General features: G+C 36.6%; 2 protein-coding genes across 2 annotated transcripts; both read right to left on the bottom strand.

Annotated features, from left to right (window-relative positions):
- Positions 1 to 1369: 1369 nt before the first annotated feature.
- Positions 1370 to 4158, bottom strand: cd28 (CD28 molecule). Its single transcript, XM_066641245.1, has 4 exons — positions 4110 to 4158; positions 3671 to 4015; positions 2467 to 2609; positions 1370 to 2209 (listed from the first exon to the last, which is right to left on the bottom strand). Exons 1-4 carry the CDS (start codon positions 4156 to 4158, stop codon positions 2135 to 2137), a joined length of 612 nt encoding a protein of 203 aa, XP_066497342.1. The 3' UTR covers positions 1370 to 2134.
- A 624-nt stretch (positions 4159 to 4782) lies between these two features.
- Positions 4783 to 8569, bottom strand: LOC136664161 (T-cell-specific surface glycoprotein CD28-like). Its single transcript, XM_066641244.1, has 4 exons — positions 8261 to 8569; positions 7462 to 7782; positions 6844 to 6962; positions 4783 to 5276 (listed from the first exon to the last, which is right to left on the bottom strand). The coding sequence occupies exons 1-4, from the start codon at positions 8439 to 8441 to the stop codon at positions 5199 to 5201; spliced, it is 699 nt and encodes a 232-aa protein (XP_066497341.1). The 5' UTR covers positions 8442 to 8569; the 3' UTR covers positions 4783 to 5198.
- Positions 8570 to 10344: the final 1775 nt, after the last annotated feature.

Raw genomic sequence — 10344 nt, 5'->3', positions numbered from 1 at the left:
GATGTAAGCTTCTTGCACGTGTTTTTTTTTTCTGTGCTGTCCCAATTGTGGTCAGGATGTTTGTGGTTCATTTCAGAAGAGATAGTGACTGCAAGTATTTTTGTGAAATGTCCATATCGCATCCTGCTCAGTGTTTGGTTTGTGATAATCAGAGGCGTAGTTTAACACTTTCTTTAAATGAGGTGCTAGAACTCGATGAGGCAGACAGGAAAGCCAATCCCTGTGCATTTTGTCTAGATTTTAAAGATGATATTTTTTGCTGCAGCCTCAGCAAGCATTGATGGGAATTGCAAAGTATTTATTTATTTATTTACATTTTGCCATTAATGTAAATAAAATAGCTCTGTAGTGTTTCAAGTTAATTGAAGTAGAGAGACCTTGAGGGGAAGATTCACAGGGAAAACCCTTTATCTTTGAGGATAAAACTCAGGCAGCTTTTGCTTCATTAGAGATAACTGGATAATACAGCAGAAACTTAAACAAGTTAACAAATGTTATTGGGTTGCTCTGTATAGCTTAGGTTTGTCATCCCTTATCCTTACTCTAACTGCTCTCTAAGAGGCTTCATAACTTAATTCATGAAATGGACACCCAGCAGATTACTTACCATTGCCTGCTGCTTCCTAGGCTAACTGGGAGGGTGCCAGAGTTTCATAATGCTTTGGTTATCATCTGTGCTGACTGTGAACACCTCTAAAATAAGTTTGGTAATCTCTGATTTCTACAGATGAACATCTTAATAGAATAACTATACTGGGAACTTAGTTAGCTAGAACCTTCAGTTTTGTCAGAATAGCTGGTACGGTTCTGATGAGAAGCTAGTTTCAATGCGCAGAAATGCTAACTAGCATTTCTACCTAGAACATGTTTGTTGATGTTCTGGCCTGTAGTAGGTGTCTATTAACGCTATGTTTACGAAGTGTAAATTGAATATTGTTTTGGGACAGAATGGTGAGTCCTACAGTGAGTAAAATGAGGACATCATTAGGTAAATAAGCATGCACTAATTTGTTTATTCCTCTTTGAAACGTTAAAGCCAGCTTGTCAAGCATTTCTGATATTTCTTGCCTTGAGATCCTCTTTGTTACTGCTTTATGACTAGGTTTAAGGTGATGAGACATAGATACCCATACCCTGCTTCTTCTCCTATGCTCATCTGTGATTGAAGTCTGTTGAATCAACCACAGAGAACTCCAAAATGGGTTCAACAGTCTGAGTCAGTTCCTCTCAGTTCATACTACTCAGTTTGAGAGTACAGCACTGAATCAACACATGCGAGGAGTTTTTACAGGAAACAGACACATGTTTGGTTTCACAGAGTTTACTTGACTGGTAGAATATTTCCTACCAATATTAAGCATCTGGTACACTTCCATAGGAAACAACATGTCACATAATGTTTCTTTTCCCACTGAAAATTAGGTAGACATTTCACAAGAAACTACACAGAACTGGTCAAAATATTTCTTTAAATGTTCTAGTGCATGCACTTCCCTTAAAGGAACACTAGGTAAGATCAGGGTTTTTTGCTCATGGTGCTCCCCCTAGTGGAATTCATTTTTACAGCATTGTACTGAAATCAATGCGAGAGGGGAGGGAGTGTTGTGGTTTCTTATCTCCCTCCAAATGTTACATAGGGCAGTTTCTGTAATGCTGAGCCCAGAATATAAATAACAGAGGCTCTGTTCACCCTATTACTGGTCAGTGAACATCACAATGATTTTAAAGCTGTAATTTTAATGTAAAAATATTACATAGTGTTCCTTTAAGCATGCATTCTCCACCCCCCACCCACCCAGAAAAAACAATACAACACATAATTAAATGTACATTAGTTAAAGAAATTAAAATATCAAGCTACGTTTAAGTCCAAAGTAATTGGTTGGTATTTGAATGATTTTATCCATGACTAAACTGTAAATATAAGAGTGTATTTAAGGAGTTGAATGGACCATTAGGACTCCTTTTACAGTATTTACGACCAAGGATTACAGCATAAACATGTATTTTTTTAAAAAAACAAAAACACACGTTTAATTCGTCTTTACAAACAAGCATTTTTAAAAAATAAAATTAGTATATTTTTCTGTTATAATACAGAATTAGATTGAGACCTCTGATAAATACTGTATTTTTACCAGAAATTTTTGTAATCGCTTTTCTGTGGCACATGATTGGACTTTGGCCATGTCAGGATCATATTCATTACCTGCACAAAAAATATGAACAACAACATATGAAAAGTATGAACAATAACTTCCACTTATCATTCATTGTCCTATAATTCAGGATGTAAGGTCTAAAGGTGCAGATGCAGTACACTGTACATATTTACCAGCAGTAATGATTACAAGAAATATATACAGGATATGACCGCATTGTATGTAGCACCCATATAATATAAAATTCCAATGATGCACTTGTTTTTATAGGTGGTGTACAATTTTGGAGGAGGGCCAGTCTTACCTGTAGTATGAGGGTGAAGGTGGTGGTTATTAAAACTGCACAGATCAGAATGAGAGGTAAAGAAGTTCTTTGAATGTCTTTAGTGATGTCTGGGCTGTCCCCGACTATAGCCTGAGTGTGTTCACGGGGGCACTCTGGGTTTTCTAGAATGGAAAGACACGACAATTTATTCATTGCAGGAAATACACAGGAATTCAGTCGAGCCTTTTTCTGCTGATTGACATTTCTGAGCTTTTGTCATTAATCCCTTTTCAGCAAATGGAAAATTACATTTTCAGAAACAAAGACATTAATTCAAACATCAAAAAAAAATATGATGAAAGTATCCACAGAGCTTTTGACGTCAAAGCTAAGCTTCATGTTTCTGGTGATATGTCTCCATTCAGGGTTGGGGACGTCCCGTTTCCAAGGCATCAACCACAACCTTCACAATGTGTATCACAAACTCTGGTGCATAAGTCATAGTACTTAAATGGTGCCCTCTGTCTCCCTCTGGAGTCAGGACAAGATCTGATTCGGGGGTTTGCATCCAGTTTGTGGTACACTGAATGTAAATCTACAGTTCAGTAAAGAACAATGAAATGTTTTCAGTCGGATGTCTTCTCTAGGATCTATGTGAACTATTTGAACCAACGTAGCCACTGAGAGCCTGTTTCATGGCATTTGTCTGAATGGTTTTGCCCGTTTTTTATAGATAATATTAGTACAAACATAACACATCCTTAAACCTTCAAACTGGTAGCCTTTTAGGAAAGGGTCAAACCTGCATTATATTATATATTATAATAATTAATAATATCAAATATATTTTAATTATTTTTATGAAGTAAATAATAAAAAACTGTGGACCATTCCTATTGGATCGCAAACACAAAGACACACAAAAAAAGATTAACTCTAAGGAAATGTATGCTAAGCCTATGCTCACATTTCTTAATTCCTCCCAAGATTTTGATTCCTTTATTTAAAATTACAACTAAAATTTAAAACACAGACCTAGGCTTGGACCATTCCTGTAAGTATTCAGATTTACAATTTACTGTATACAGATAAAAACAAAATAGAACTCCCACTGGTTTCACACTCTGTGAATGAGCTTAATGGACTGAGGCAGACAGAAATGGCCCTTACAGATGAGCAGATAAGAACATCAATATTATAGGAAGCTTGACAGAGCTGGAACCGTATGAACTGTGTTTCTCACCTGGAATATGCACGAGTGTACCATTCCCATACTTCATGAGGTACGGCGGTGGAAAGATGATCTCCACCTTGCAGCGATATAGGTCAGTGTCCTCCCCCTTCAAGCCAAAGATAGTCAGGTCCACTCTGCCTTTACTGACATTGCCTCTACAGTGCACCCTACCATCTGTCACAATGTACGGGTCTGAGAGGTTGACACGGGCAGTGCAGATCATTTCTTCTCCATACATTCCCTTATATAGGGACAACTGTATTTCTTTTGGATGTGTCCTGATGTTGTAGGCGCAGTACAAAGAAGCTTGTCCCTGGTTTCCCACAACAATGTACGGCTGTGAAACACTAAAAGCTGGAGAGGGACAGAGAAAGTTCAAAAGTGTTAGGAAAAGTCAGTGTTTTTTTTTGCCAAAAATGCCATAGTTAGCTATAGTCCATTTACTCACCATTCCCAAGAGGGATGCCCAAGATCACTGTGATCAGGATGGCAATCATCGTTTAACTCTAATGGTATTGCCCAATGTCTTTTTATGCTTGAAACTTGAAGTATTATGGAAAGAATATGACATCATTACTGTGGCAGGAAACCTCAAGCTGACGGTAACTGCCCCAATATAGTTTGATTTTCTGCATTTGCATGATATACGCACGTTTGATGCTAACTGAAGGGAAAATGTTGAACTTGCAAGTGCAAAAAAGCAACATATCAGCGAAATGAATAAACTCAACTCAGATAGCCACTCGACTAAACTCAGAATGAAACTCTGATAACCATGAATGGAAACAAATATTGGTATTTCTCTGAAACACTTGTGCTAAGTCATGAAATGTATTATTTGAGTGTGCATGACAAGCATTCCAAATTGTTTTTCAATACATATTTTATGGCATGCCACAACAATTGTGCTGATTGCCACAAAAAAAGAAAAAAAAACCTCTTCAGTCATTTTTTTTGTTTTTTTTTAAACTTTATTAATTCTTTTAAGCAAAATTATTGTTAGCAATACAATTAGCAGTAAAACAGCAGGGCCATCTACATCACAGGTCAAAGGCCAAATTTAAAAGTATTATTGAAAATTTGAATCAAGTACAAATAAGCAGATTTTTTTAAAATGATGAAAATGATGAAAAAATGATGAGATAAGACACAGACGCATACATTTAATTGATTTTATTTGGATTCCATTAAGATGATGAAGCACAAATCAGCAGGTTTTGCATAATGCTTTATTTATGCTAAAAATATGATTTATTAATAAAGTAATACTAAAAAGCACAGTTTTTTCAACACTCTCCACAGTCTGTACGGAAGATTCATTTCTTAGAGTATTTTTCTGCTGTTAAGTTTGATTCATAGTAAGAAAACCACCACAATGACGTGTCAAAATACCTAACGTCAGTGAACAATTACCGATCATATCGGTAATGTAATAACAGTAAATGCAATTAGTTTCACAGTACATGGCACATGAGCTAGTTTTGTACATTTACAGATGTATGAGTGGGCAGGAACATTTGAATCCAGAATTCAGAGTTTATCTGGTGCTTCTGACCTCCCTTGGCTTTATGTTGTAGTAATCGCTCTTATTGGACTCTTCGTTCTTGAGTTTCCACTGGTTGAGAAACAAGACAACAGTTTCAAAACATTTTAGGAGACAGTCACATTTAAACATAATATTAACATTTAATAAAATGTGAAAGACAGTTTGTATAATTGAATAGAAGCATGTCATTCATCTACAGACCCTATATATATAGAGAGAAAGATAGATAGATAGATAGATAGATAGATAGATAGATAGATAGATAGATGCAATCCACACATTCCAATAATATATAATATTTGGACAAAGCTGACGCAAAGTTGTGTAAGGCTACAATGAATAAATTAACTCCTACATAAATACATCAGGTCGGTCACATGACTGTGTTTAAAAAAAGCATCTCAGAGAGTCCTTCAGAAGTAAAGATGGGGAGGGATTTACTGTTCTGTGGAATACTGTGTGGGCAAACAGTGAAACAATACAAGAATCACGTTTCTCAACATAAAATAGCAAAGAATGTCGGGATTTATTCATGAAGAGAAATTTCTACACGCAGGAGACGACTCAAAACGTTATTGTCATTTACACAGAGAAACAGGCTAAAGGAACATACTTAAATTAAATATCTCTTTTGCATTACCTCCAGGACTAAATACTAACTAACTGGACTAACAAGTACTATATAAACAATAGATACTAAATAGAGAAAACACAGTGCACACACACTACAGCCTGTGTGTTCTGAAGCTAGTGTGGTATGCAATGAAGGCGAATGACAATCTTATTCAGTAGCAGATAACACACAACAGTCCTTAAGTATATATGTATTTGTATCAGGGACCTTAGACATTAGTGATTTCAGTGTATCAATTGTATAATAGACCTAAATAAATTGAAATCAATTTGCAAAATGAGCAGTGGTTCTAATGGTCTTCAGGTTGGAGTGAGAATGAACCTGGACTAAAATTACTGGTCAGATGCTTGTATCAGAAGAGCATGAGATAAGACCTCTGCTACTGTGGGCACTGTCTTAGCAAATACAAAACCAGTATTGACTGACCAGGATCTTCTGACCCTCAGGAGGCTCTGAATTAAGACTGACATATTTCTGTAGTGGAAATCAATGCATGGGCTCAGAAACAATTCTGAAAATCATTATCTGTGAACAGAGTTTGTTGCTGCATTCACAAATGCAAGTTAAAACTCACAAAAGTAAAGAAAGTATATAGAAACAGGATCTACAAGCACTGCTGAGAATGTGTGTGTTGCCCTGTGAAGGACTACCGCCCCTTCCAGGGATGGGATTGCGCCCAGTGATTCCGGGTAGGCTCCGGACCCACCGCGACCCTGAATTGGATAAGGGTTACAGATAATGAATGAATTAATGAAGCACTGCTGACTTCTCTGGGCTCAAGCTCATTTAAAATGGAGTGGTGAATTGGAAGAGTGTCCTATGGTCTAACAAATAAAAAAATCTTCTGCACTCTGTTTTTTCAATTAAATATAGACTTTAAATCATTCACACATCATTGCATTCAGCTTTTTATTGTCATTTTTTTTTAATCCTGGAAATCCTTTGCTGAAAATGGGGTTTTCAATCGTTAATTTGTGTGTATGATTGTGTATGTGGACTCACACCAAAGAAACAGGTGACAACAGTTACAACAATGTTGTACAAAGCAAAGAATCCACAGCCTGCGGTTAGCATCAGCCAGGACACAGGTCTCCCATCATGTGGACAGAATGGACTTAAATCTAAGAGTCAGGGGAAAAAAAAGAAAAGCTGTTTTCTACAAAGAACTCTTACACGTCTTGGGCAACCAACAAAAGTTCAGACAAACCCAGGTTCTCCAGTTATGTGTGTATTTGTTTAATACGTATAATTATGTTTGGTGTATAAAATTAATAAAAGCATACTATGAATATTTATGGACCAGATTCATGTTTTATTCATAATTTCTTCACATTTCTTTTGAAAACATGTTTATATATAGATTAACAAGGAGAAATGTAATTATTTTGCAGTTGCATTTTGAAGATATACCAACTTTACTGAAAGTTCTGTAATGTTTTTATGTCAGTGACTAAAATTGGTTTAGTCTTTTGGGTTATTTCTGTTGGCCCATTGACACATGAAAAACCAATGGCAATTTGAAATGACATTATGTTATAAAATCAGGGAAAGGGAAACATTTTTCAAGAATTATTATGGTGCTATTTGGAGTGCTTAATGTGTGCATGTCTTTATTAATACCTTTTACTATTAGCACAGTGTATTCTGTTGCGCTGATGTCAGCAGAGCTTCGGACTTCACAGCAGTACAGGTCTGTGTCGTTGGCCTGAGGTTTGTCTATGAAATACTGGACTGTGTCGTTCTTAACAGAGACATGAAACCTGTGCCTGAGCTCAGAGTCGTTCAGTTCTTGAGTCCTTGTAAAATTAGTTGTGTGAAGTGTATATTGTTTCCTGTGCAGACTGATGTTAACGTGATTCTCCTGGTCATCGTTCAGATCTGGACAGTAGACTGAAGTGAGGCCATCGTCTGTAGTCACTCTCTGCGTCTTCAGCGTTCTGCCTGAAAACACAATGGGATCCTGCTGTTTGTTTGTGTGTGACAGTACGGTGAGAAAAAGTGGGGGATGTTTATATAGTGTCAGGATGTGGTCTGTCACCACCACCCTCCTACTCCTCCTTTTGTGTTTATCTTTCAAATGTAACTTTCCTTTCAGGGTAGGTGCCGTTTAACGTTTTATTGTAATAAAAATTCTTGTTCTTTGTTATTTTTGCTTGTTTTTTTGCTTGTATTTGACAAATGCAAGGTTCCTGTATTTTGTCGTATTAATATCTTTGTTTAAATAAGTATTTAAGAGTACAGTTTTTTATGAAATGTTCTAGAGATGTGCATCTCTTTAAACCCAAAGTACCCCATTTTACTACATGACACGATCCGTTCATTTCTGCTTTCTCTTCACAACAGAAGACCGGTAGAAGTGCCGTCATCTACAGCAAGTGAAGCACCATGAAAAGCCTAGTGAATAAACAAAATCACAAACCTTTGCTGCCAGATTTGCCATTCGGGTCTTTCTTGAAAGAACTGGAAGTGTCATAAAAGGCTGACTGAAGGATGGTGAGGAGAGCGGTGATGTGAAGAATCCTGTAGTCGAGCATCTCTGCATGGCTGACTGTGAGAAATGACACCAGCAGGCACCGGGTTCCTGTTCTAGACAACTTCATGGGAGGACACACTGAAAGACCTGCATAGGAGGTGAACTAACTGCACAAACCGCATGGTAAGAGTTAGCTAACCGACAGGCATACAAACCTAGTTGGCACAGCAGGTGAAAAACAAATTAAAAATAGAAAGCACTTTTTGGAAATCCAGTTTGCCCTGGATTTAAATATATTCAGCTTTATTGTTGTTTAAATACACAGTATTCATTTATAATATAATGATTCGATGATCTGGTAATATCTGGAAATTAACTGTACTTTATTCATGCTCAGATATTAAACCAGTTTAAACACCTGTGAATAACCCATTAGTTCAGTGGTATTAATTCCTTTAATCTGTTTATGCATACACTCTCAGAAAAAGGTACACAGTAAATTCTCCAGTGTTAACTAAACACTACTACTAGTGTTGATTTAACACTGATGAATTTACTGTGTACTGTACAGGTACAATATTGTTCACTATTGTACAAAGTGTAAATGTAACTTTAAAAGAGAAAATGTAGGTTTTTAAATCCAGTAGTTAGTTATTGTTACACTTATATAGCGCCTTTCTAGACACCCAAGGTCGCTTTACAATCCACACTGCTCAGAACGCTCAGAACACTCAATCCACACACACACACACACACACACTGGCGAGAAGCGGCAGCCAAACGCACACAGTGTGCTCTCAACCAGGAACGAAGTCCACCTGGAGAACTGCATCAAGCACTAGGATTTTACGCAGGACAGAGTGCCAATCCATATCTGGGCACACACACATTCACTCACACACCAGGACAGTTATTAGAGAAGCCAATTCACCCAGCCTCCATGTTTTTGGACTGTATTGTTTCTTAAAGGCTTTTAAAACTAACTTAAAAATCTACAATTTATTTAGAATTTTGTTTATATAATAATAATAATACATATTTCTTGAATAAAGGTACTGAAGATGTACCCTTGAGAGTACCACCATAGTGACAAGAACAGGTGATGTAACCCTGTGCTAAATATTCTCCCGCCCATTGTTTTATGTGTTGTGCTGAAATAATCAGATTCAGAATGAGTCTACATTTACCAAAGTCATTTAGTATTGAATAATCAACAGTTGTGCTTTAGTAATTGAACAGTATTCTAAGCTTCACGGCTTTTACACGTGTCACTAAAATTTTGCGAGACCAGAAATTACAATTATTTCTTTATTATTAAATTTCTTTCTTCTGTAGCTAAATTTAAAAAGTAAGAATTTTCCCTGTCTGTTTAATTATTAAAACAAGTAGAGGAGGTGGAAAACTGGCAGCACCCTGAACGTCTTTCCAAATTCAGTGTAATTTTATTAAAAATAATTCCACCCACAGTTCTTATTCAATTTTCCATTTTATTTGTAGAAACATGACTTTTTGCACCAAAGCAGTGTTGTGGGGACTGAGGACCCTTCAGAAATGAGTCACTGCTTTCCTTTTTGTTGGTCACATTTACGTATTATTTCAGTGCTCTGAAACGTGTTTTTTGGGTTGTTGTTTTTTTTATTTGGTGTGCATTACAGTTTCCTGTGCTGCATTGTTGCGTGTCTCTGAGAGGAAAAGGAAAGAAATGAGATCTCGTGGTGATGTGGTTTATATAATAAAGAAAACAAAATGAAACAAAATAAACCAAATAATAATAATAAAAAAATCATACACTACATGCCCAATGGTATTAATATTAATACAATTATAGACATTTATCTATGTATTAAATTCAACTATTTTAAGGTCCAATACAGACTGGCCGTTCAGCACTCACAGCTTGTATAATATGAAGCATTGCCAATAGGTTGAGACCCTCTGGAGCAGTGGTACTTGCCCCTAGGTTTAGCATGCTCAAGGCCAGGTGTTAGCTAGAGGGGTATAAAGCCCCCCAACATTGTGCTTTGGGGCAG

Source organism: Hoplias malabaricus, chromosome 12, assembly GCF_029633855.1.
Source record: "Hoplias malabaricus isolate fHopMal1 chromosome 12, fHopMal1.hap1, whole genome shotgun sequence".
In the NCBI taxonomy this organism is placed as follows: Eukaryota; Metazoa; Chordata; class Actinopteri; order Characiformes; family Erythrinidae; genus Hoplias; species Hoplias malabaricus.
Note: the sequence above shows the minus strand (reverse complement) of the source record. Positions and strands in the feature narration are given on the sequence as shown.

Excerpts from the sequence above, each read along its gene's own strand:
- cd28 (XM_066641245.1), bottom strand. The coding sequence starts at position 4,158 with ATGATTGCCATCCTGATCACAGTGATCTTGGGCATCCCTCTTGGGAAT. Across the intron at positions 4,016-4,109 it reads GGGCATCCCTCTTGGGAATG|CTTTTAGTGTTTCACAGCCG; the intron begins GTGAGTAAATGG and ends GTCCCTCTCCAG. Across the intron at positions 2,210-2,466 it reads CCTTCACCCTCATACTACAG|GTAATGAATATGATCCTGAC; the intron begins GTAAGACTGGCC and ends TTTTTTGTGCAG.
- LOC136664161 (XM_066641244.1), bottom strand. The coding sequence starts at position 8,441 with ATGAAGTTGTCTAGAACAGGAACCCGGTGCCTGCTGGTGTCATTTCTC. Across the intron at positions 6,963-7,461 it reads CACTGTGCTAATAGTAAAAG|ATTTAAGTCCATTCTGTCCA; the intron begins GTATTAATAAAG and ends CCTGACTCTTAG. Across the intron at positions 5,277-6,843 it reads TTGTCACCTGTTTCTTTGGT|TGGAAACTCAAGAACGAAGA; the intron begins GTGAGTCCACAT and ends TTTCTCAACCAG.